This window comes from Medicago sativa, chromosome 8 (genome assembly GCF_051527215.1).
Source record: "Medicago sativa cultivar Bolivia chromosome 8, Bolivia_mono, whole genome shotgun sequence".
Taxonomy (NCBI): Eukaryota; Viridiplantae; Streptophyta; class Magnoliopsida; order Fabales; family Fabaceae; genus Medicago; species Medicago sativa.
In genome coordinates, this window is record NC_140756.1 from 85,848,142 (window position 1) to 85,874,357 (window position 26,216).

At 34.4% G+C, this 26,216-nt stretch overlaps 5 protein-coding genes and 1 long non-coding RNA gene across 6 annotated transcripts; 4 read left to right on the plus strand and 2 right to left on the minus strand.

Annotated features, from left to right (window-relative positions):
- Positions 1–1,267: 1,267 nt before the first annotated feature.
- Positions 1,268–3,962, plus strand: LOC146902628 (protein MAINTENANCE OF MERISTEMS-like). The gene is made up of 3 exons (XM_085735764.1): positions 1,268–1,588; positions 2,141–2,872; positions 3,070–3,962. Exons 1-3 carry the CDS (start codon positions 1,415–1,417, stop codon positions 3,700–3,702), a joined length of 1,539 nt encoding a protein of 512 aa, XP_085591890.1. The 5' UTR covers positions 1,268–1,414; the 3' UTR covers positions 3,703–3,962.
- A 4,532-nt stretch (positions 3,963–8,494) lies between these two features.
- LOC146902629 (glycine-rich protein) lies at positions 8,495–9,398 on the minus strand. The gene has a single exon (XM_085735766.1). It carries the CDS (start codon positions 9,160–9,162, stop codon positions 8,635–8,637), a length of 528 nt encoding a protein of 175 aa, XP_085591892.1. The 5' UTR covers positions 9,163–9,398; the 3' UTR covers positions 8,495–8,634.
- Positions 9,399–11,032: 1,634 nt separating this feature from the next.
- LOC146902630 (putative protein phosphatase 2C 34) lies at positions 11,033–13,877 on the plus strand. The gene is made up of 6 exons (XM_085735767.1): positions 11,033–11,139; positions 11,257–11,504; positions 11,599–11,907; positions 12,828–12,945; positions 13,052–13,275; positions 13,382–13,877. Exons 2-6 carry the CDS (start codon positions 11,262–11,264, stop codon positions 13,592–13,594), a joined length of 1,107 nt encoding a protein of 368 aa, XP_085591893.1. The 5' UTR covers positions 11,033–11,139; positions 11,257–11,261; the 3' UTR covers positions 13,595–13,877.
- Positions 13,878–14,619: 742 nt separating this feature from the next.
- On the plus strand, positions 14,620–17,161 carry LOC146902631 (uncharacterized). The gene is made up of 8 exons (XM_085735770.1): positions 14,620–14,761; positions 14,832–14,962; positions 15,057–15,134; positions 15,318–15,362; positions 15,477–15,521; positions 15,665–15,716; positions 16,022–16,118; positions 16,726–17,161. The coding sequence occupies exons 1-8, from the start codon at positions 14,665–14,667 to the stop codon at positions 16,889–16,891; spliced, it is 711 nt and encodes a 236-aa protein (XP_085591896.1). The 5' UTR covers positions 14,620–14,664; the 3' UTR covers positions 16,892–17,161.
- A 5,050-nt stretch (positions 17,162–22,211) lies between these two features.
- LOC146902632 (Chaperone DnaJ-domain superfamily protein) lies at positions 22,212–23,542 on the plus strand. Its single transcript, XM_085735769.1, has 4 exons — positions 22,212–22,521; positions 22,618–22,669; positions 22,773–22,840; positions 22,940–23,542. Exons 1-4 carry the CDS (start codon positions 22,393–22,395, stop codon positions 23,486–23,488), a joined length of 798 nt encoding a protein of 265 aa, XP_085591895.1. The 5' UTR covers positions 22,212–22,392; the 3' UTR covers positions 23,489–23,542.
- Positions 23,543–23,633: 91 nt separating this feature from the next.
- Positions 23,634–26,189, minus strand: LOC146902633 (uncharacterized). The gene is made up of 5 exons (XR_015022868.1): positions 26,001–26,189; positions 25,060–25,117; positions 24,549–24,600; positions 24,229–24,481; positions 23,634–24,093 (listed from the first exon to the last, which is right to left on the minus strand). It is a non-coding gene; the product is annotated as an uncharacterized LOC146902633 (long non-coding RNA).
- Between the last annotated feature and the right edge of the window lie 27 nt (positions 26,190–26,216).

Genomic DNA, 26,216 nt, shown 5'->3' on the forward strand with positions numbered 1-26,216 from the left:
GGAGTTTCATGAGAAAAAAAAACATGCTCCAAATACACTGAGGATAGAGTTAAAACATGGAGACTGGGGTATAGCAGAAGGTTTTAGACTTCCTCAACGTAGTTAATACATGTTTGAATTTTGACTGAGAGAAATATCTATATTTTAGTGTTCTTTGGATGAAATTACTTACAAGAGATTACACCAATGGAAAAACAAAAGAAGTTAAAAATGTCGCAAATAACATAAACGGTAAATCTCTTTCTTTGCGAGAGTATGGACACTGTCATTTACCCTTTTGTATAATAAAAACAACTTAAAAGTTACCTTTCGATGATAAAAGGTCCTAGAAAATTGCTGTTCACACATTAGAGAAGGCTGGGACACACATGTAAAATACGTTTTTGCCCCCTCGGCAGTTAACTGCCGAGGAATTAAAAATCCGGCTGCAGTTAACTGCCGAGGAATTCCTCGGTAGTTAACTGCCGAAGTTTTCTGAACATAAACAGATCAAAACAGAAGCAGTTCCAGTTTCAATATTTTGCTTCAAACACTAACAAATTCTCTCCAAAATCACATTTTCACGAATTGCAAGCAAATCATCACCACATTATCACAAGTAAGTACCCTTAATCATTGCAATGTTAATGTTAGTTTGTTAGGTTTATTTTTTAAAAAAATTAGAGTAGTTTGCATGTGGTTAGGTTAATGATGAGTTGATGATTAAAATAGACAATTTGATGATTGCATGTGTAGTTTTTGAATTGATAAATGAATGTAGATGTTGCCTATGCTGTTTAAATGGTAATGTGGCTTTGAATGGTGGCAAATAAGCACAATTTGAATATGTTTTATACTTTGCACACAAAGTGTTTGATCAAATGCCTCAATGAAAATTATTTTGATTATTTAGTTAGTTTAGGTTATGGAAATGATAGAAGTGATGTTAATTATAGTTTGATTAAGTGTATATTGATTTTTTAGTGTATTTAGGTTATGATGTGAATGATTAAGTGTATAGAAATGATTAAGTTATGATGGAAATGATGGACATAATGATGATTGTATGAATGATTTTATTTTATTGTAAGTGTTTAATGTGTTTGATTATGTTATGGAACTTGATGTTAATTTATTAAAAATTTGTGTAGATATGGCCGATCAGGAGCCCATTGATCCATCTAAGATGATAGGTGGTAGGCGTGCTCAGACACAAAGCTACCGGAAGGAGAAGGAGAGGAGAAACGCACATATCCCAAAGAGGGGAAGAGGTCGGAGGGGGGGGGGGGGGGATGGTTCAGGGAGTTCTCAGCCTTCTGAGGCTTCTCAGGCACCGCCTGAAGAGTCGCAGGTGGTTGACCCGACCCAGGCGGTGGAGTACCTGAATTATCAGGATCACCATGATGTGACCGACGGTGGGTACGACGAGCAGTATATGCCAGAGCAGCCGCATATGCCAGAGGAGCCAGACGAGGATGACATTGCAGCAGCGGCTGCCCCGGAGGTGTTGCCTACGGACGCTCCCTTTCCTGGAGGACCGCAGGACATATCTTTGCTTCACTCTTATGCCAGTCATGTGGCATTGCCGCTTTGGTATAATAAGGATGACGTAAGTATTTTTTTTTTTAAATGTTCTTTCTTTATGTTTAATTACGTGTTTTTTATATGTGTTTTTTTATATGGATGACGTAAGTAAAAACAATTATGTGTTCTTTCTTTTAGTTAACTTTTATATATGTTTTTTTTAATTCCTTTCTTTATGTTTAATTATTTTCTTTATTTTTCCTTTCTTGATTTAAATTGTTTTATTTATATGTTTAGATTATATGTTTTATTTATATGTTTTATTGATATGTTTTATTTATATGTTTTATTTATATGTGATTTTCTTTAAATTGTTTTATTTATATGTTTTCTTTATATGTTTTATTTATATGTGACTTTCTTTAAATATGTTTTATTTATATGTTTTATTTATATGTGATTTTCTTTAAATTGTTTTATTTATATGTTTTCTTTATATGTTTTATTTATATGTTTTCTTTATATGTGATTTTCTTTATATGTTTTCTTTATTTTTATTTTAGCATTTGTTAAGTTTAATATTTATTAGTTAAATGTTTACATTGTTTAAACTATGTTTATTTTTCTATTTTTGCAGTGCCGCAAGAAGCGTTTTGTAAAACCAATTAATCATGGCCCCAAGATTTTAAGTCTCGGACGTCCAAACCCCAATCAGAGATGGTTTTGGGATCCGCTTATGCAGAGTGGGTTACATGATTTGGTATACTTGGGCTACGCCACTGTGCCTCACGCTTTGCTGATGACTCTATGCGAGAGGTGGCATTCCGAGACCAGCACTTTTCACATGCCTATGGGGGAGATGACTGTGACTTTGGATGATGTCGCATGTCTTATGCATGTCCCGATTGAAGGGCGGATGTTGGGCCACCGGAAGAAGATGCTGAGACATGAGGGAGAGGCACTACTGATGACTCACTTGGGTGCGTCGAGGTCGCAGGCAGAGAAAATCTGCAATACTGAGTATGGTGGATACATTAGTTATCCTAAGCTGAGGGAGTTTTATACGACGCACCTTGGTAGAGCCAACCTTTTGGCGGATACACAGGATCCAGAGGAGCTGGAGGAGTTGGAGAGGGTTAGGACTTATTGTGTGAAGTCCTACCTTCTATACTTGGTTGGATGCCTGTTGTTTGGGGATAGAAGCAACAAGCGCATCCAGTTGATTTATTTGACGACTATGGCGGACGGCTACGCGGGGATGCGTGCTTATTCATGGGGACGGATGGCACTTGCATACCTGTACGATGAGTTAGCTCAGGCTTGTTTGCCCGGAGACAGGCAGCTTGGGGGAAGCGTGACACTGCTCACTGTAAGTAAAAATTAAATTTAAATTTAATTTTTTTTGTTAACTATTATTATTTTGTTATATTTTTTCGTTAACTTTAATTTTTTTTTGTTAACTATTATTATTTTGTTATATTTTGTTATATTTTTTTTGTTAATTGTAAATTTTATTTTTTTAGTTAACTTTAATTTATTTATATGTGATTTGTATGGTTTATGCAGGCATGGTTTTTGTCGCACTTCCCTAAGTTTTACACTGTTGATCCAAACCCGGACTACATTGAAAATTTACCGGTTGCGGCGAGGTGGACTCTTCAGAAGGGTCATGGAGAGGGGGCCACGTATCGGTCATTGCTTGATCACATTACGTTTGATGACGTATGCTGGAGGCCGTACGAAGGGCACAGGGAGTTCCAGCCTTTCGAGGAGGTATTTTGGTATTCTGGCTGGATCATGTGCGGCGACCGTAGGGTGTACCGTCACCTGCCGGAGAGGGTATTGAGGCAGTACGGATACGTCCAGTCGGTACCTAGACCTCCGACGGATGTTCCAGCGCTGACACCGACTGAGATTGTGCAGGCCTTCTCGGACTTCCGCACTCACACACTTAAGGAGGCTGATTGGGGTGAGCAGGCAGGAGAGCAGCCATGGCGTATGACAGAGGGCTATGTACGATGGTACACGCTTATGTCTCACCCTCAGATTTTGCCACTTCTTCCGGGAGATGTTCCGAGGCCTCCAAACGAGGAGCAGATCGTTGCAGAGCAGTGGGAGCGGTACGAGGCGAGAAGCTCCCCTGACACCTATGACATGGTTAGCGGCGCTGTTGCCCATGCTGATGAGTTTTTGGGTTAGGAGGTGATGAGCATGACCCCTCAGCAGTTGTATGCGGCCTTGCAGGATGTTAGGCAGCAGATCGCGCCGATCATTACCAGGAGGAGAGCCCAGAGACCGAGGAGGAGGCACCAGCAGGACCAGGACCAGCAGTAGGATTAGGACTTGTTGTTTACATTTCGGATTTTCATGACATTATGTATGTATTTTGATGACATTATGTTTGTATTTTGATGACATTATGTTCTTTTTTGTTTATGACATTTTGATGATTTGGTTCATTAGTTTGTTCGTTTAATTAGTGTTTGTTAAATTGAGCCAAATTTATTTTGCCATTTAAACACAGTTGCGCCACTTAAATTGAGCCAAATTTATTTTCTTTGACTAGCTTTGGCATCCAAACAATGTGTTTACAATGTGTAAAAACACATGTAATTCTGCCTTCAACAGGTTCTGCCAATTTCTGGCTTCAGAACGACTCGGCAGTTAACTGCCGAGGAAATTATGAAACCGGCGGTAGTAAACTGCCGAGGTTTTCCTCGGTACTTAAATGCCGAGGTATTCCTCGGCACTTTACTGCCGAGTCTTTTTTTTAAATTTTTTTTTTGTTTTATTTTGTTTAGAATATTATTAGGAATTCTTTAAAAATTATTTTATGTTATTTAAAATATTGCGATAGAGTGAATTCGAATAAATATTGCGATAGCGTGAATTCGAATAAATATTACAATAGCATGAATTCGTTCGAATAAATATTGCGATACAGGTTTCGTTACATTACATAAATGGGGCATTCCAACTACAACAACTGTCTTACCTCTGAAATGGGGTAAATTCAAACTTGCCAAACGGCGAGGACTCGAGCATTTCGCTCGCTATTCATGCTTTCCTTTGAAAAGAATAAATTTTTGTCAGGCTTGATTTAGATGAAGGTATTCAAGTGCCACCGAAATGAGGTCCATTCCTTGACACCTAATACCTTCATCTAAACCAGCCTAACAAGAATTTAATCTTTTCAAAGGAAAAACATGAATAGCGAGCGAAATGCTTGAGTCCTCGCTGTTTGGCAAGTTTGAATTACCCCATTTCAGAGGTGAGACAAATGTTGTAGATGCACCTTACCCTAACTAATGACGATCTTCTGGCGGAATCAAGCTGTTGATGATATCTTTAGTTGATCTCAGCAACGTCACCCGCATATCGATCCACTGGAACTTGGTGTGCTCCCAAAACATGCTCGTCACGTTTTCGTCGTTCTTTAACTCCACCCAAGTGAATGATACGCTCCCCTCGTCGAGCTTTGGACGTTTATACAGAATATTTTGCACCCTCCTTGTGTCTCTGGGGTTGACTCCTTGGTAGAATTCATTCAGTTGATCCTTGAGACCTCTTAACGCTACATCAAGGCACCGAACCTTCAACCTATGAGTTTCTCCGCCGTTGAATGTTGCATGAACGTCGATCCATCCGGCCATTGTTTCAAATCTACACACATAGAAATTTAAAAGAATCAATGAAAAACTCGTTCAAACATTGCAAATTATACATAGACTCTAAAAATCATAAAAATAACCCTAAAATGTAATTGTCTAAAAAAAAAAATTAACGTAAAATATAGCAAAATTATTCAAATTATATTTACTTTTAAAATAAATCATATAGTCTTACTAAAATAAAATTAAAAATATAAAACACCAAATTCAAAAATAACCCTAAAATTTTTAAATTATAACATAATCATCATGCAAACATTTTAACAAAATTAATCAACTAACATCTAATCTAAAAATTATTTATAACATGTAAATCTAATTAAAAACTAAAATAAAAAATTAATTTAAAACACCAAATTAAAATATAACCAATAAACTTTAAACTATAACATAAACATCATACAAACATTTTACTCTAAAAATGAATTATACTATGTAAATCTACTCAAAAACTAAAATAAAATAAATATACTCAAAAACTAAAAAATAAAAACATTTATAACAACTAAAATTTAAGTTAATAGCATTATAATTACTTACTTGTGATTTTGTTGAATAAATTTGGTTGGATTTGGTTGGGTTTTTTAGAGAGATTTGTGAGAGAGATTTGAGAAAAAAAAATTTGAAGATGTGATGAATAATGGAGATGAGAAAGCTTCTGCCAGACTTGTAGCAGAAAACTTCGGCAGTTAACTACCGAGGAATTCCTCGGCAGTTAACTGCAGCCGGATTTTTAATTCCTCGGCAGTTAACTGCCGAGGGGGCAAAAGCGTATTTTACATGTGTGTCTCAGCCTTCTCTAATGTGTGAACAGCAATTTTCAAGGTCCTATAGATGGAAAAAGGTAGAACCATATTTTGAATTAGGCTTAAATATGCCTTTAGTCCCTGCACTTTCATCAGATTTTGGTATTGGTGCTTGCACTTTTTTTTGTTTGGAATTGGTCCCTGCACTTTGTAAAAATATTGGTATTGGTCCCTCTATTAATTTTTCTGTTAAAAAAAAACACAAAACTATTTGTATTGGTCCCTGCACTTTGTAAAAATATTGGTATTGGTCTCTGCACTTTGTAAAAATATTGGTATTGGTGCCACGTGGCGTGAAATGATTGGGTCACGTGGCACTCCGTTAGTTTTGTGTTTTTTTTTAACAGAAAGTTAACAGAGGTACCAATACCAATATTTTTACAAAGTGCAAGGACCAATGCAAAATCTGATGAAAGTACAGGGACCAATGACACATTTAAACCTTTTGAATTATCATATTTTTCATCGTGCACATCATCAAACAAAGATTATATCTTTCACCCTGAGGCTGAGATTATTCTTCAAAGCTTATATCTTTTCTCCCACAATCTCCAAAGCGTCATACAATACCAAGTCAACTTTACACACCCAAAAAATTAGATACGCAAAATCCTCAGCTTGGCCAATTAGACTAGTAAATGTAATCCCTCATGGATACTCATGTTGTTTGATATTGGGAAATACTTGTGTGACATTAATGTCACGGTGACATTAAATCTGGGCCACACATTGGGTGACATTAGATGTGTTGTGTGGCCCAGATGCAATGACGATGACAATGTGTGGCCCAGATGCAATGGCACGGTGACATTAATGTCACCAAAGTGCCACCCTTTGATATTGATACCTTGTTTATTTAATGAAAAATCATTAATTGAATTTCGAAGCCACACTAGATTATGTTCCAATCGGTTAAAATTTGTCGTTGAATGATTTTTACTTGGTTCTAAATACCAAAGAAGATAGACCTGTTGGTAGAGTTCTAGATTATGTTCCAATCGGTTAAAATTTGTCGTTGAATGATTTTGTCTTGGTTCTAAATATCAAACAACAACAACAAAGAAGATAGACCTGTTGGTAGAGTTCATTCCCAAATCATCATTAGATAAGTTGCAATCAAGCAAAGAGTAGAGACCTAAATTGAAGAATTTGCTCCATTTATCAGAGTGAATACGATTATCCCAAAATGCTCGAGCAACTTCACAATCTCTTATTTATTTATTAGTACAACACATTTTACTTTTCTACTTGATGCTAACTTGTTCTCGTTCCTATGTCTTGTTAATGTTTTTAAGAGACGATAGTTTATCATAAGAGCTTACTTTCAAACCATTCTTTGTTCATGCTTGATTGTATGCTATCAACAAGCAAATCGCCTGGGATGACTTGAAACTAAGCAAAATATGAGCTAAAAAACATAAGTCAAGCTAACAGTAACCATTGCCGTAAATACCAGGCAAACAAATTTGTCAACTATACTAATAAAATATTTATCCAGTGATACAACACTCACAGACACTGTGTTTGGTACAAGTGATTTAGCAAAGAGAGATAGATAGAAACAACAGAAAGAGGGGGAGGCATCACCTCATTTGGTTCAACAAGGGAAGGGGGACAACATACATTACATAGAGAATAACTTCCACAACTCCTGCCAACCAATTTCACTATTTTGACCAGTAAGTTTTCTGTAAAATCATTAATTGAATCTCGAATCTTCGTGTTTGTTACCACGGTGATACTTATCATTTCTCCAAAACCACTAATCATATCTAGAATCATTGCATTTGTTACTAGGATGATATTTATCATTCCTAGAGCTAAGCAAAGAAGCGAAAATAGAATCCAGTTCCCCCTTTTCGACACAAGTCAACAAGAAGCATTTGCAAGCAAGCATAATAAACAAATAAACCTTCAATTTGATCTATAAACTATCATTATGTCTCCTATTTGGTCTCTAAACGAAAGAAATGTGAGGAATAATCCTTAAAACTACCCTAAATCAAAACTATCACTTTTCTGTAGTTCAAGCTCAGGGACCAAGTAGTGGGGAGAATAATGACTAATACCATTGGAATGACAAAGAGTGAGTAGAGAATTATAACGAAAAAAACAAAAACACCCCCCAATAAGCAGAAGAAAAAGCACAATGCTATAGAAACCAAGAAAACACCAAAGGATGTCGAAGGGTAATGTAATCATTACTCAGAAGATTGAGAACCTAGTTGGAAGGAAATTCCCAAAATCTCTTTCCAATTTGCTTTTGGTATATTATACTCTAAAACATATGACGGAAAATACTCATAGAAGGGAATGCCTTGCACACAATACTACTACATACACTAACAAACTCAAATCATACAGTATAGTAATGATTAATAATTCAACATAGAACCAAATTGCTTCCTATAAACTAGCATTACTTCAAATCAAAGAATTTGTAACTGAGTATTCTCCGCCTGCAACTGCGGAAAGCCTGTAGTATATACTATATACCCAAACAAACAAACAAAGTAATGCAAGGATAAAAGATATTTATTTATTGGATGATTAATTATATACAATATTTACAGTAATTTCCCAATTCATATAAAATAAATACAATCCTACAATGAACAAAGCATTGATGAATGGATTAGAAAGTACCAACGAAATCAGCAAATTGGAGCCAATCTAGTTGGAACCTTTTCCCTATCAGAATAACCATCTGCAATAATTCTCACAATCTTCTTAACTGCAAAATGCAAACAATTCGATAACATAATCCACGATAACACCCTATAAACGAAATCAAACGCTGGATCCTGCAACGAGGACGAACGTTCATCCCAATTCTCTCCCTCTCCAAATCTATTAAAATTCCAATCACCACCACCACCACCTCCTCCTCCAAAACCACCACCACCACCACCGAAAATACCGTCACCGCCATCACCGAAGAATAACCCCTCACCTCCGTTATCATCGCCGGACAACTTCCGTCTTGTTCGTCGTTTCCTCCGGGTAAGCGTCCGACGTGGTATTCTGTGGGTGCTAGGTTTGACCGGCGGCGGAGCCACCGCATCGCAAGGATGAATCATTGCTGAGATCTGATCGGAAGATGAATCGGCGATGGAAAATTGATAGGCGCGAAGGATGCAGAGACTTTTGGCGGCGGTAACGGTGTCGGCGATCATCATCATCGTCGTGAATCTCACGCAAAGTTTGTATTCGTTTTTGCTTTGTTTTTTCAGCTGAAGATGAGAAGAGAAGCGAAAAACAAATAGAATTTGGTTAATAGAAGAATATTGAGGCTACAAGTTTCACAAAAACAATGACGTGTAGGGTTGACCGTGACATTCCGATTCCTTCATATCTGGTTGGTTGGTTTTGTTGGACGATGTTTTTGCTAATTTCAAGGACGAGGTTGGGCTTATGGGCAGCCTCTCTACGGTCCTTTGGAGGTTCTCACAAGTTTTGGAAAATTGCTTTTTAACACCTCAAAAACACATAAATGCCTCACGACAATTAACTAGTTAACAAAACTTAAAACACAGTCATTTCTCCCTCCATCTCACAAACCAATTTTTTTCAGCTTCAAGCAAATCAACTTTAACTACAACTTCAGCTTCAAGCAAATAAAAAAAAAATCTAATTATTCAAAAATACAGTAAATAATAAGTGGTGAGATTCACTATCGACTTTTTTATATCTATCTCCCACTAAATAACATTTGTCATCTGATTGAGAGGATCCTTACTCTCATGAAATCCTCTCCATTGTGACATGTTTTAACTCAAAATAGTTTAGAAAATTCAAACCCTTATTTTGACAATTTTTTTTAGCAATGGAATAACAATGATAATTAAAAACTAACACATATAAATGGAGAAGTCTAAGTTCAAATTGCAGTCGTATTGTTCAGTCTAACATTTTCAAAAAAAAATTTCAGCTGAGTTAAAGACTTGTGAACTTTGTATAAAGAATGTTAGACTTCAACGTGAAATTGAGAAATTATCATTTTTTATAGATAGGAAAAAAATGACAAATAATCATTAAAATTCACATACAAATGAAATGATTAGGGTTCGAACAACGATTACAATATTCAACCTAACAATTTCAGTTTTTTTATCAATGAGCTCTAACTTTTAGACATGTTTTATTCTGTTATACCTCTATCATTACGTGCCATTTCCTTTACTTTAGAACATTATGAACATTATCTTGAAGTAATGCCCCCATCCAAAGCAACTTTATATTCATAAATATTTTGCTTTGTAATTAACTAATCTCGTAAATGTCCACTTTATTTTTTACATCCTACACATTTCGACGTGTTTGACCCTAAACATCCTACAGGGTCCTACAAAAACACAGCTGGCCGAGCTTTAGCCTAGTGTTTGGTATATTCTCTTGGTTGTGTTATTAAAAAATTATCTCCATAGATTAGGTCACATTATTAAAATGTTCATTATGTTTGAATAGTACGTGTTTAATCATTAATCAAATATTGGAGATATTTACCAGAAGAAAGATAAATTAAAAAAAAGCTTGACGATCACTTTATTTAAAGATAACCACAAAACTACAATCAAATTCCATCCACAGAAACAAGTTAGATAATTAATCATGTCCTTGTCAATTTGATATTGCAGCAGTTGTTAACCACCGACCTTGTGCGAACTATGAATAGTAATTGTCATTTTTTTTTATCATAAACTTTTTTAATTCATTAACTTGGTCAGTTGTTGTTGTCTTAACGAAGTATGAAATACTCTTACTTTTTTATGGTCATTTCTTGGTACAAACTGTTACTATGCAAATTCTAATTTGTTCATTTGCAGCCTAATTACTAACTAGACCCCACAATTGTGAGTCAAAGGGTTATTATGACGTTTAATCACCTTTCATTGTCAAACAAGCCCACCTGTTATATGTATCTTATGGTGATTGGTGGCCAAAGCAAAGATGAGAATGACACCACATTAGAAATATACTTTTACAATAAAGAATTGTGCTTAAACTTTTTATGAGGAGTATATAGTAGGATTAGTAGCATACTTACTATTTACCATTCATTTCACGGTTCCTCCTGTGGCTATAGGATTTGCTGGTGGTGATTCCATAACTCAAGGAATATAAATAACTTGAGTTATTTTTCTTCATCAAATATCAAGGTCTTGTATATCATTATTTCCTTTACTAAAAGCTTGAATTTTCATTGCATGTAAGAACTCATAAAGTTAGAACTATGTTGAGTGTGTAAAATTTCTAAAACTATCATTGGCATGCAGTTATCATGGTTCATTTCCCATCTTTTGTCAACGGATTGGCAAGAACTATGTCGATCAAGAAAGAGAAGAATTTTCGAAAGGATGATGCAAGAAAAGCTGTGGAAGAATTGGCAAAAGAAGCAAGAAAGAATGAATTGTTATTGAGTTCCTCTGGAGTTGTTAAGGCCAACAAGGATAATAGTTTTGTTTCTGTTTTTACACACAGAGGCCAAAAAGGAGTCAACCAAGACCGTCTTATTGTTTGGGAGGTATGCAATCAGGATAAAATTTATATACTGTGCTATAGATTAGATTAATGTAGGAATTGTTATAATGTTCTAATTAATTTGTTGCTGATGGTAGGAATTTGGATGCCAACAAGACATGATGTTTTGTGGAGTATTTGATGGGCATGGTCCTTGGGGACATTTTGTAGCCAAAAGAGTTAGGAAATTAATACCAGCTATTTTGCTATGCAATTGGCAAAAAAATCTGGCTGCAGCATCAATTGACCTAGATATAAAGATGGAAGCTGACAAAAATATTCATGGTTTAGACCTATGGAAGCAATCCTACATAAAAACATTTGCTGCTGTTGACCAAGATTTGAAGCAGCACACCGGGATTGATTCCTTTCAAAGTGGCACTACAGCTTTGACAATCATCAAACAGGTCATATATCTATACTCATGTAATTTGCTATTTTTAGGTATTGATACTTATTTGAATCTTGAAAATGTTGGTCCTACAACATGGTCAATGTTCAATTATTACTGCAGCATTGCCAACTTCACTGTCCGGAGAGTAGAGTTGTTGGATAATAGTAAGAATAGCTTGGTGCTTAGGGTGGGGACTTACGGGGTTGAGTGATAAGGAGATTGATGATTCGATCCTCACCTCTAACATAGGATAAAACTAACAATATTAATATTTGTCTTTTAACAAAAAACGTTTGTTCCAATGAATTGGTGTCTAGAGCTTCTAAATATAAGTTTGATACATGTCCAAAAGACAACACAACGCATGAATATGCCAAAGTTACAAAAGATAGCTTCACAAATTTCACGGTGACAACACCTTGGGACATGAGAATTGTGAGCTAAACACTAATCCAAACACCACATAAATAAATTAGGTGCTGCTTTGTTTCATGAATTCCGACATCATTTGTTAGATGCTAAGTATCTTATAAAGTTATAATCGATGATTTAAAATTCAAATCGAATTGGACGATTCAACAGATGGAACTAGGAATTGACACCATCTATTGTTCATTTTCAATGCTTCAACTATTTCATTGCTTTGATCGCGGTTTTGTTCTGATTCGTGCGTTTTAGAGTTTCTTGTCGGTTCAATATCTTTTTTGATTTTTAAAACAGCCATTGCACTGCATAGTTTGTATTCGTCACTGTTTCAAAATTGATAGTGGTAAGAGAGCGTTAATAGTTTTTTAACATATTGTCGACAAATAAGGAATTATAAGGTTGATTTAGTTGTTAAGGCGAAAAATTAAGGTGTGTAGTGATGCTTCAATCTCTACCTAAAAAAATTGAATTCAATTAAATCTGAAGTATTTGTTATGAATATTTCAGGGTGAAAACCTTATTATAGCAAATGTGGGTGACTCAAGACTCGTGTTAGCAACAACATCAGAGGATGGCACATTATTTCCACTTCAGCTTACCACTGACTTCAAACCAAATTTACCAAGTGAGATTTACCTCTCTCTTACAACCTAAACCCACTCATATAACATAAGAAGTATATAGTATTTGTTCAAGGAATTTGAGTCTTGTATTTTTTTTGTTGATTTCAGATGAGGCAGAACGCATAAAAGAATCAAAAGGACGTGTATTTTGTATGAAAGATGAACCAGGGGTGTATAGGGTGTGGATGCCAAATGGTAAAACACCAGGATTAGCAATATCTAGAGCCTTTGGTGACTATTGTATGAAGGACTATGGTCTAATCTCTGTGCCAGATGTGACACATAGAAAACTTACCGCTAGGGATCAATTTATCATCTTAGCAACAGATGGGGTATGTTTCTTTCATAGAGTGACCGTAAAACATGTGCATAATGTTAAAAAATTATTATCTTTTTTAAATGTTTGAGGTAATTAATTAGTATATCGTTACGTCTTAGGTGTGGGATGTTGTATCCAACGAAGAGGCAGTGAAGATTGTTTGTGCAGCACCACATAAAGAAAAAGCAGGTGAAAGGCTTGTGAAGTATGCCATGCGTGAATGGAAAAGAAAAAGAAGTGGCATTGCCATGGATGATATGTCAGCAATTTGCCTCTTTTTTCATCACTCTTCCACCTCTCCTCCACTCCTAACCACTAAACTTGCTGATTAATTGCTTCCTTAAATATATGACACAAATTTGTCGTATAAAGTTGTATGTAAATTTTGATATTCAGAGCATAAATTTGTAAATTTAAAATAGTATATATAGGGCCAATCCACAACAGCAATTGCTGAGACTGGATATCAGTTTATCAAATCCTGCTCCAGCCATTACAGGCTATTATAGCTTTATAAATTCATAATAACATTTAGAGAAAAATCACATGGACCGTTGCATGTGGGGAATAATGCAATTCACGACTACAAATGAATGAACAGATTATTATGTGTCAGTTTTATTTTTTGGTGGTGACCAAAGTTTGTGTGACAGTTGAACATGTTTTGTTTTTACGTAAAAGATAAATAATTGAAGACTTGCATACATTCATTGGATCTTTGAGGTACGATAGAAATAGTGGCTGCACATACCCCCATGGATACATGTGATATTTGGAAGTATTGTAATATGACCTGCAATATTTCAAACATCAAAATACATATCCAAACTATATTAATTTCTCTATATTTCACCGTTTACAACTTACATTTCAAAAGCACACAAAAAACAAATGACACAGTACATGGAGTCAAAAAATCATTTCATGTATGGTAAGGTGCGTATTTATTTATATTTAGGGCCTTGCTAAATACAAGTTAAAAAATTGCAAATGTAGTGAATGAGTATGCACCATTTTCACATAAAAGTTTACCTTCCTTGAAAAATATTCCAAGAACTTGTCTTTGTATTTATTTATTTATTTACTTCTGTGACTTGTATCAGTTGTATAGTATGGGTAATATAGGGGTATCAATCATTGTTAAGAATGGTAATGCCAGCCCATACTTTTGGAGAATAAAAAAGAAGTGGACGTGGATTATTGCGAGGTGGGCACAATAATATAAAAACAACTCAAGTGGTTAATGAACTCCGACAATCCGAATTCAATTGGTGTAACAATTTCTGACCAGACTTTGGTTATCTCTGATGAGAGCCAAAAAAGAATATAAAAACAAATCAGACTGTGTTTGCACTTTGCACCAACAAAACAGAGTAGCTGGGGAGGTGCTCTGTTTGTTGTGATGGGCGTATCATCTGATGATCTCTTGGCGCTGGCCTCCCTGCCTAGTGACGTAGACGGTTACATCTCCATCTGCGGTTACGGTTCTCTCCTCTCCGGTAACTAACTAACTAACCAACCAACTCGTCTTATTCTTTCAGCCTAATTAATCATTTCATCATTTGACAGAGAAAAGTGCAAGAAGCACGTTTCCTCACCTAATTAACTTCCGAACCGCCAGGTTAACTGGTTTTCGCCGTCTCTTCTCCGTTGTAGGAGCCTTCTTTTTCAATCACGGCATAGCCAACCTCAAAACTCAGGTGATGTCTCTTTTCCTTTTATCTCCTCCTTATTATTTGATCAATGAATTTGATTGATTAATTGCTTCAATGTTTGGGCTTATTCTCTTTGCAGGAAGTTGCTGGCCTCTCTGTTGAGCATTGTCAAGGTGAAACCATTATAATTACTGTTTTTGATATTAAGAAATCAGAGGTATCGTTTTTTTGTTCTTAAAATATCTTCACAATCACAATTATCTACATGGTAAAATATGATCATTGAATGCATGTGTAAACCTTTTTTAGATACCAGATCAATTCTTTTTATCTATTTTTTTATATAAAAAGAATAATAACTCTTGTTTTTTTTTATGTATCCAATTAATTATGAAGACAGATTCCAGCATTTATCAAAAGAGAGCGCGAATATCGCTTTTTATCTGTGAGTTGTCTTTCTTTTTATGAGCAAAAATATGAAATCTAATCCTACACATATCTGCTGCAAGAGTTCCAAATATAATTTGATAATTATTATTTATACTGTCTGTCTCTGTAGGTTTTCCCTGAATCACTAGATGGGGTGCCATTTACCACTCCAGCAGTATGTTATTTTAATTCAAATGTTACATTTGTAGCTATTTTCCTATTCATAAATTAAGTAAATTGATTTTCTTGCTGGTTTGAATTAATTATAAGATATGATGGTTTTTTTGGTTTGATGATATTGTGGTCTCTTCAATGCAGGTCATATGTGCATCTTACAGTGATGAGGAATTCTTTAAATTTAGATGTTGCGGTAACGTTCCAACTAATTATTACTACACCAGTTCTTGTGAAATTTATTTATATGAACTGGTGATTAACTTTATTAAATAACAAAATGCATTTTCTGATACAAATTGGCATGAAGGGGATTGTTGGCTCTTTTCTGAGTATTGAATTTGACACAAGTGAATATATAAGCACAAAAATTTGCAAGCATACTTACGATAACATGCATTATATTTCCCATGCTGCTCCTAGTTAGTTGTCAGAACAATTTATAAACTACTATAATAATACCTTATAGCTCTGCCTTCTGTGTTTTTTTCTTTCTTGCAGAGGGAAGGGAAATATATTTTAAACAATATGGGGAATACAATATCCATAAGATTTGGCGCAATGACGTGTTACCATGCCGTGTTTATCTTCGACACTGGTCAGTAATCTTCTAAATTTCAATTAATATTACCAAAAGTAATTGCTTCTGATGTGTATATTATTTATGTTTGGGGCATCTTAATATATGTTTAATTTTTCGAACAAGTGTCTAAAAGTGTGTTAATAAGCTATATTTGAAAAACAGATTTTGAGGTATAAATTACTATTATTTATAAAAAGTAAGTAAAAATATATTGACAGAGAAATGTTACAAGGGATTTGAGCTTCTGATGATCAAACTAATTCCTAATATATCTTCTATGGATTTGCACACAAACATTTTTCTGAAGATTGGGGGAGATCATTTAATTGTAATCAACTTTGAATATGATTATTGTTCTTAATTGGTATCTACTCATTGTCTTTTCATGATTTGGCTTTGTCATCGTACTATCGAAGTCGTATTGCAGGACTTGAATGTTGTTTAGTCCTTAATTCAGGAAAGAGGGTTGAATATCTCAGTTATCTAGCACACACAACTTTATGAGTCAGTTAGGTCTTCCGTCTTTTACATCAGGAGAAAGATTTCAATGAAACTAGCTTATGACTGCAATAATCCGAACAGTTATTTTGTAAAATTAACTAATGGTAATGAGTTATTGCAGTGTCCTGGCAGCAAAAAGCTTAGGCGATGAAGCTTACAATAACTTCTTGGACCATACCTTCATTGCTGATCGCAAAACAACAATTCGCAAGTACTTTGAGAAAATGGGCACAAGCATCATGGATGAAGAACCTCCTGAATCCTTAAAAACACGTTACGGAGGTTGATCTGCCTATGGCGTTTTCCATTTCTGAATTTGATTATCCTCGTGTACTATCGATTTGTGAAATATTTATAATTGCATTCTTTTCATGGATCATATTAGATACGTGTCCGATATTGATATGCATGTATGGATCATCTACGGTGGTCGCACGGTGCAACGACCTAGCATGAAAAGAAAACTATGTATAGATTCAAAATTGTGAACTTACCTTATTGGTTGTAATATGTAAACCAAAATCTATTCAAACAAAAACTCCTCTTATTTGGAGTAACTTTCCTTATTGTTTTCACTAGATATACTGTGAGATCACTAATCAAACAAAAGCTCCTCTTACTTGGGCCATAGGCTGTTGATGGTCAAGTGAAATGTAATTTGTGGATTAAACTTAAGATTTCAAGTGGCGGAGGCCTCCTCATTATTTTCCATTAAGGCTCGATTAGGCTTACCAAAATCAAATGATATAGGCTTGATTTTTTGCATTAAGACTAATTTTTCTGTACAAGGCTTTGAATACTAATAATATGCATCACCAATAAGTAAAGCAGAAAGATGCATAGAGTAGAAGCTTGCCAACATAGAGAATGTGCCCTGTTGATACAGACCTTCCTGCAGACTGCACCGAGTTACTTTATCATCAAGACAACATATCATTATCAACATCGTTTTTTAAGTATGACTCCAGTCCTCATCTAGACAAAGAATTCTATGGATCTTACCATAATGACATAACAGAACATGCAAATCCTTTAGTGGAGTTTACCACTCTCTCTTCCTTAAACTCCTTGATAATGTAGCAGGAGATCAAAGCTGCATAAAGGGCATGAACTTTCGTAAGATGCTGATTTATTCTCCTTAGTATAAGTCCCACATCGGTTGGGTTTTAGAATAAGAGGAGGGAACAAGCTTATAAATAAATCGAACCTATTAGAAATTGAGTTAACCTGTCCTGTCAGGGGGTGAAAGGCAACTGGTCAATGATCGTTAAGTGACGACTAGTTGTGCCAACACCTATAATTACGAACACACTTGTAATTCGTACGACTGGTTCGGCCCTACTTTGGTTCTGAACTAGCTCGTCAATTTTTGGAAGCTTCTCTTTTTGGAGAGGCTCTCAGTCAATAATTTCCAATTATTTACGATATTTATATTTATTATTAACATTTATTTTTTCTTTATTCGTTCAGAAAAAAATGTTGCTTCTTATATCATTAAAAAAAAGAATGCTACTTATCAAAATTAAAATTACGTTTTTTTCTTTCTAGAAAGGTATGATTGTGGCATTTTATTTATAACTTGTTTGATACCTTGCCTTCAATTAAATTCGACCAGAATTTTCAAAATAGCTAAATATATTTTTGGTCCTCTAAAAACAAAAATTGGTCCAAATAAATATACTATTTTTATTTTTATTATTTAAGCATAAAGTTTTAGTTTTTGTTAAATTTATATGTTTAATTATACTTAAACTTTTAAATTTTTTTAACAACTTTTAGAAAGCATAGTTAGAACCTTATTAAAAAGCTTTCACAAAAAAGTAGAATCGTTTGAACTTCAAAAAATTCAAGATGAAATTAATGAAAATCTGACTTATAAAACAAAATTTTAGTTCATTTGTTACAAAAGAATTTTTTATAATGTTCTAACATGTCTCCGAAAAAAAATATTCAAATTTTTTTAAGTTTAAACAAATTTAAATTTAAAAAGTATTAAAATAATAAAAGATTTTATAAGGATTCAAACATGCCACTTTATTCCTTCAAAAAAAAAAAAACATGCCACTTTATTTTGGACTAAAAATAAAATTTGATATATTTTTAAGGGAAAAAGATTTTATAAGAAGTAAAACAATGTTTACATTCGAGCATTATAGAGCCTAATTTAGTAACATTTACGCTTCCTTTCCTGAAATGATCAACCACTTTCTTTGAATCAAGCAAAAAATCAACGGTGTATAACAGTAAATCATGAATCAACGGGATAACATGAAGGAGACCCATAACTTTCTCAACAACCAGATTTCATAAGGGGGACAAGCACAATGTTTTAGCAAGAACAAAGCTACCATCCTCATCATGGATGCACATTACATTGGGATTCCTGCTCAATTCATTTGCAATGAGTACGATGCATCAATGTTAAATTTTTTACCTTCCTCCACCCGCTTTTTTTCCAACGAGCACTGACCAGATCACCACTCGCGCTACTTGTACCCGCGGTTGCAGCGCTGATGGTAACCTCGGACCTACTATGATGGGGACGAGAATGAATAGTATTGGCTATATTCCAATCAACGAGTAAGTGAAAAGCTATCTCCAAAAAAAGAAAAATAGTTGTTCTCTATCACATTCTGTCATAATTTCATATTCATGTGCTTCCAAATGCTCCTTGTAATCATTACCGTTTTATTCGCTCTACCTTGTTGTAGTTGTTGCAATAACAAGAAAATGGTTGTTGGTGTGCTTTCGGCCTTATTTCCCACTTCACACCATAATCCACTAGCTTGCCACACATGAATAACTAAGAGGCATTCAAAATAGAGGAGTGTTATTTGAACAATCAATTTGGCGACAACTTATTTGACAACCATAACTTACAAAGAAAAAAGTAGTATTGGCATGGAAACCATAGCAATAGAGAGATAAAGTTAAAAATAATGTGAATATAAGAGAGAAAGTTGTCACAAAAGTTGTACCAAATGGATGTTCAAATATCATTTTTCTTCAAAATATATATGGACTATATCTTCATAATTAGCATCACACCTCACAAAGTTAGACGGACAATTTATACCTTTATCCTGAAGTCGTGCACGCGTTGGGAAGCATCCGCGGCACAAACACTAAATGAGATACTTGACCTTCGGAAGTACCTTGAAACACCAAATAATATTGAAATTTTAAACATCAAAACATAAAAAATTCATATTTAATTACTAATTTGTTAAAAATATCTAAAAAAAAAAATTGGGAGATGATCTAATAATACTCTAAACATTTCTAGAATTTTTCATTCAAAAGTATGAAGTCTACACGTGAACAAGGATCAAAAGTCATTATGGAAATTTTTTGAGAAATTAAAAGTTGAAAAAAAAAATTAGGGGAACTAAATTGAAAAGTTGATGTATTTATAAAGACAAAAAAAAAACATATTTAACCAAAAAAAATATTACTATCAACCAAAAAAATACGCATCATACATATGATGTATAAGCTCTAATATCATACTTATTAGATAAGCAGGGAATCCTGTATTTGAATCCCGGTCATGCATATACGATGTAATGTCCTTACTAATTGAGTTTAGCTCATGAAAACTACACATAACTCATTCTTTTTTTTTTTTTTTGGGTCAGACACATAACTCATTGTTATTGCTTTTTATAAACTCTTCAAATTTTATCTCGATTCAATTGTGAACTTAGGGTGTTTCTCAATAGTAACGTTTAATAAATAAATAAATTGCTTCAATAGTTGAATTTTACAAATCTCGTTGTCTTGAATGGAATGGAATCTATATATAGTTAACTCCAACTAAAAATTGGTCGGGAGAAAACCGTTTATCCCAATTTGGGGAATTGGAAAAGGTTTTAACAAACTTCAACCGGGACAAACAAACTTTCTTCTTAAAATCATTTCAATGATAGTTGTTGTTACATTTTCACCTAAGACTCAACAAACGCATTATAATGATGGAACCTTTTATTTGCAAGATATTCACATCTATGGCTGAGAATTTACTGCTGCAACCTTATGGATAATGGAAAACTATGCGCTCACTTAGTGTGTAGAAAAAACATCATCTACTAATGAATGAAAAAAAAATTGTTTCAATAGTTGAATTGTAAAAAAAAAAAAAAAAAATTAATAGGTACATCTTATAAATATTACTAAATTAAATGTTAACATTTTATATTCTAAGACCAATGAATACTATTAACTAGAATATGTTTTGAAAATAATAATAGGTACATCTAATAATTTGAAAGATGTCTTTTATTTAAGGACAAATATATGTTTTTTTTTTAAAAAATGCTTATAAACAGATAGAGAGCATTGCATTAGTAGGTGAAAACTATAATTTATGCGGTAATTTACATGGTAGGATAAATAAATCAAACAGTCCTCAAGTAGATTGTGATAGAGTCCTATAATGAATTATTGTTATAACAAGATGATAATCATGTGATCCTTTGAACAAAGGGATACAAAATAAGGTAGGGACATCCGTTGGATCATTTTTCTAAACTACTCAAAGTAACTTTTTTAAATCTTCAACCGGGCATTATATGTGTGGGTCATACCCTGCTCGAACGCTCCCATCACATATTTCACGGGTAATTACCCTTTGAATTTAAAGATATAGTACCAAAGATAATATTGCAATCTACCTACCACGATAGCACAAACTCCCAAAACTCTCTCAATATATTTTCAATTTTCAACCATTAATCGTCACATTTCATCTGCATTAGTACAGTGTTATGGGCCTCTAATTAAAAGGGTTTTCATCATCCAAGTACCTTAAAGCGGAGGGTGTTTATTTCCTTTTCATAAATGTGACATGGGTTTCTAATTTCTAATTTTCCACAATGCCCTCATAAAACAAAAACACTGGAAATAGATCTTGAAAGAGAAATGTTAAAAAAGTAGCCTCAAGAACAGGTAAATGGTTTAATAAATGTGTTACAAAACCGGTTCAACAAACATAAAAATCATATAGGTTGTTAATTCTTTTAAAAATTCTTTGGAAAATAACAGTTGAATGAACTAATGTGATTGTCACAATTACTTGGGATGGTTCTATATTTGCTGCCTAATAATGTGACTTTAGGTGTTAGTTGCAACAAATATAAGGGGCAGACGGGCAGTGTAGAGTGGCCACAACAACATTTATTTCAAATATTACCTAATATCTAATTATACAAAAGAAGGTTTTTAGTTGAATTAAATCAAATTAAAAATAAAAAATAATTCTTAAAAAAAAATCCCAATAGAACGTGGATGAGATATTGAGATTGTTTGAACCTCTTTCAACTTAACTAGAGGTTTTGTGTCCGGATTCAGTTATGAGAATGCAACTACATTATGAGAGAATTTTGTCGTTCATTGTGGTTCTATCCAGCTCGATGAAATAGTCTATCTAATTTATTTTTTTTCAAATATCCAATTTGCACCAAAAATATTAATATTAAAAGGCCAAATGCACCCTCTCTCTAAACTGCTATCCTTAACAAACAATGCCATTTGGAGTAATTAACGTTAACCTCTCCAAATATCTCTCTAATAAAAAACTTTTCTGTTCCTAAACCAACAACTGATCCAGTATCAAAAATCTTCTCCGCAAAGGTTGTTGGTTTTTTCCTAACCGCTAAACCCCCTTTGTTTCTGAAAACCAACAAAACAAAACAATACAAAAACCACATTCACTATTTGTATTGTAATAACCCGTGTTCACATTTTGTCTTTCACTTTCACATTCTCATAATCATATCAGAACTCTAAAATGGGACAAGAATCAGATTCCAAAGCCAAGTTGGTGTTAGAAATTTGCTCCATTTCCACACGTTCTGCATCTTGTGTTCATAGGATTCCAACCAAGACAATTTTCATCGACTGGTATTGCATTCTTGGAGTAAGTTCTTTTCAACCTTTCTTGTTTTGGTACAATGCAAACTAGGTAGCTTTTTTCTTTTGGTTCTTTCTCATTCATACATATATCTTCATATAGGTAGAAGAAAATGCAGGAGTAAATACCATTCGCAAAAGATACCATAAACTTGGTAGGTTTAAAACTGGTTTTACTTTATGTTAAATCTGCATTATCTCTATATCATGAATTATGATGAGTTTTTTTATATTAATTTGGTTGGTTTTTGTCTATAGCCTTACAACTTCATCCAGATAAGAACAAACATCCAAAAGCTGAAATTGCCTTCAAACTTGTTTCTGAGGTTAGTTTTGTCATATTTTATTTTCCTATTAATGATTATTATTCAAGTATTGTAACAATGGTACAAAATCATTTTCCTCTGCCACCCCTTTTACCTCAGGCAAATGCATGTCTAACAAATGCAGCAAAGAGAGAAGCATTCGACTTCGAGAGGTACAAGAATTTCTGCATTGAGTGCAAAAGAATTCCATATACATCATCAGGCAATGTTTCTGTCAATTCAAGTGGTTCAGGTTTCAAGGCATGGAATATTATCACAAAAACAAGATCTTTTAAGTTTTGGAGAAATATTAAGGATATTAGAGAGAGATTTAATGAGGAGGCTAAGGTGGTTGAGAATTGTATGAGAGTAAATTCAATGTCAAGGAATGAATCTCCACTCTACAATCCAGATAGTTATCTACATAGGAGCAAGTCGCATAGATTCGAGAAAGAAACGCCTGTTTTCAATCCATCAGATTACTTGTACCAAGGCTATCCTCATATGAGAGGCCTTGTTAACAAGAATCCTTCCGCATTTTGGTATTTGCAGACTTCTAGTATGCTGCACAACGAAAAGAGAGGAGCGCAGCATAGCTCGCCTGTTTTTGAGGTCAAATCAAGGAGTATGTTTACAAACCAATTTGCTTTTGTACCATCAAGATATTAGCTTTTGAACATTTTTACGTTCAATTAAAGCAATATGATTGTCTCATTCTCGTTTCTTTAAAGGATTATTTACCTTTCATTTTGAATTTGTTACGATATATGTGATTCTGTTCGAACCTCTAAGCGATAGGAGCAAAGATGATTAATTTAAACATGTGCTAATGAAGCTTGAAAAAATAAATCAAAAGCCTAAGGTACAATAGGTATGTAGCATTCCTTATGTTACAGTAATTGTGAAATTGCTGCAATTTAAAATGAGTAAAATTTGATAACTACTTCAGGTGATGTCAATTAAATGGAGAAGTTCTTTTAGGTTGTTAAAACAACAATGAAAGCAGCTTTCTTGATAACAGTAGTTTTACGCCTTTTAACTCATTTTCTACAAATCCAGAAAAGAAACCAATTACAGCCTCCAGAGATTACTTTGGGTGTGCACTTGCTACTGATATTGTGCACCAATTCTCTCCTTTTGAGATATAGTTTCTTTCTCCATGTAGCATAAATGAAAACTATTGGGTTGCTTGTTCTCTGGACCTGCGTTCTTGAGAATTCCATTACCAATTAAAGGCTGCAGCTCTTTTTCTGCAAGCATTTGTACCTTTGAATCTGAAAATTCCAAAAATGAAGAGATAAATAACCTTACAGCTGCAATCACAATGCTAAGAAAAATAACACATAAGAAATTGGTTCTTTGCATCCTGATTCCGAAGAAGGATAAAAATATACGAGCTAATTACCTACCTGTGATCATGCGCCCATAACTCACTTTTCCCTTTTAACGCTTCCTCACCCATAGGATGGAAGCAAAGTTGGGGGAATCCAAATTTAGTTTTCTTCTAATAGTCCGACTTGAAAAGAAATTTTCAAGGACATGCTCCTCTTGTGAATCTTCTGACTTAGGCACTGCTGCAAGAGATGCTATTGCTTTGTGGAGAGAATTAATCTTATCATCCAAAAATGGATGCAGTATGCCACCAGATCATTCTGTTGAAACCTGCATGTGCCATTATATCGGCTGCTGTTTTAGATTTTTTTGTAAATATCGTATCGAAAGAAGAAACCTTATCCAAAACAAGCTCCTTCAGGATTTTATTGAATCTCACGGACAATAACCTGTAATGAAAGGTAAGGTATGAGGAATTAGAAGTTATGGGGAATATGATTGATTCCCTTTAACTGATAATGGGAGTTCATTGATTCGTTTAAAATCTGAAACGCATTAATTTTAAACAAGTAGATAAAGAATAAAGTAGCAAGTGACAACTACATATGAGAAGCAAGCAACTATTGATAGACTTGCCATCAATGACTCCAGCCTCCAGGAACAGTGGAGGCATATAAATATGTTAAGCAAACATGTAAGACTTACTTTAACCCCAAATGTTTTGCAAACACAGCCATTTTCAAATTTATGAATCATTTAACTTAGTTCCAGAAGGCCAAATCTTTTTTTGTGCCCACTCCATTATGCAAGATTTAGACTTCGATACCAAAAATGAAAAGGATGACCAAACATAGATATCTGAGCAACAAAACATAGCTATAGTCAGATCACTAACTATACACCCATACTGATGATAAGCTGTTTTTCCTATGTGCCCTTTCAATCCTTTGTAATCTTCTTTGTTTCCTAAAAAGGGAATGTAAAGTAGAAGAATGAGTTATATGTCAGATTCAATCATCAGAAATATTTCCTTCCACTTTAAAACTCTTTGAGAGGTATTCAATTAATGCAGTTCACAAAGAGATAAGAGAAGTTGGAACAGAAGTTTCATCTTTCCTTCCTATATAAATTTGCAGAGATTGGACATGTCCTTTTATATTACACACACACAAACATCATCCTTCCTTGATAGTCTTTCTCACATCCTAAACAAGCCATATTCAATTTAAACTTCAAGTCAATATGCAGGTCTCAAAAAGGTGAAAAGCTTCATCTGGTATGCCCTTGTATGCTAGATTTAGAAAATGAGGACGAAGCTCTTCAAATACTTCATATCCTTCAGCTTGTGAAAAATGTTTAGCACAAATCTTTCAAATGAAAACACAACAAATGCCAAAGATTAAAACTGCGATATATACACTTAAAGGGTGTGAAACAGAAACCGAGATCTGGGTTGCCACACGATATAACAGTTTTTAATGATGTTGAAATCACATAGCTAGCGACCGTAATCGAGGCCACATCGGCTGCATTTGGTTGTGATTCTCCACAATATCAAGGATCATGACGCAGCTCAAACTGTTGTCACGGCCACTATTTAAAACCGATAAGAATTTGGAACATTGAAGTGATTGAATATAACTATGTATCAGTGTCTCGGACACCGAACACTTCTTTAATCCAAAGCGTCAATGCTAGTTACTACCAGAGAACAAGCATGAGTGTGACCAGAAAAAAGTAAACAAAACATCACATATTAACTTACATAGTCCCACATCGGGAAAGAGTAGAAAGTAAAATGAGGGAAGATTGTTATAAATAAAGGAAAGATGATAAAAGAATGGTTAACCTGTCCTGTCAGGGGGTGAAAGGCAACTCGCCAATGACCGTAAAGAGACGGTGAGTTGTGCCAACACCTATTATTTCGAACACACCTGCCGCGCGAGTAACTGTCCGTTCCTACTTTGGTTTCGGACGACTTCTCGTCAATTTTTGGAAGCCGAAAGGCTCTCACTCAATCAATTTCTTGAAAAGATTTGCTCAATATTCATATTTAAGGATTTAT

Coding starts and splice junctions, on each gene's coding strand:
- LOC146902628 (XM_085735764.1), top strand. CDS start 1,415: ATGCCAGAGCAGCCGCATATGCCAGAGGAGCCAGACGAGGATGACATT. Junction 1,589..2,140: donor TTTGGTATAATAAGGATGAC/GTAAGTATTTTT, acceptor CTATTTTTGCAG/TGCCGCAAGAAGCGTTTTGT. Junction 2,873..3,069: donor GAAGCGTGACACTGCTCACT/GTAAGTAAAAAT, acceptor TGGTTTATGCAG/GCATGGTTTTTGTCGCACTT.
- LOC146902629 (XM_085735766.1), bottom strand. CDS start 9,162: ATGATGATGATCGCCGACACCGTTACCGCCGCCAAAAGTCTCTGCATC.
- LOC146902630 (XM_085735767.1), top strand. CDS start 11,262: ATGGTTCATTTCCCATCTTTTGTCAACGGATTGGCAAGAACTATGTCG. Junction 11,505..11,598: donor ACCGTCTTATTGTTTGGGAG/GTATGCAATCAG, acceptor TGCTGATGGTAG/GAATTTGGATGCCAACAAGA. Junction 12,946..13,051: donor CTTCAAACCAAATTTACCAA/GTGAGATTTACC, acceptor TGTTGATTTCAG/ATGAGGCAGAACGCATAAAA.
- LOC146902631 (XM_085735770.1), top strand. CDS start 14,665: ATGGGCGTATCATCTGATGATCTCTTGGCGCTGGCCTCCCTGCCTAGT. Junction 14,762..14,831: donor TTACGGTTCTCTCCTCTCCG/GTAACTAACTAA, acceptor ATCATTTGACAG/AGAAAAGTGCAAGAAGCACG. Junction 15,717..16,021: donor CTTTAAATTTAGATGTTGCG/GTAACGTTCCAA, acceptor TCTTTCTTGCAG/AGGGAAGGGAAATATATTTT.
- LOC146902632 (XM_085735769.1), top strand. CDS start 22,393: ATGGGACAAGAATCAGATTCCAAAGCCAAGTTGGTGTTAGAAATTTGC. Junction 22,522..22,617: donor ACTGGTATTGCATTCTTGGA/GTAAGTTCTTTT, acceptor ATCTTCATATAG/GTAGAAGAAAATGCAGGAGT. Junction 22,841..22,939: donor CCTTCAAACTTGTTTCTGAG/GTTAGTTTTGTC, acceptor CTTTTACCTCAG/GCAAATGCATGTCTAACAAA.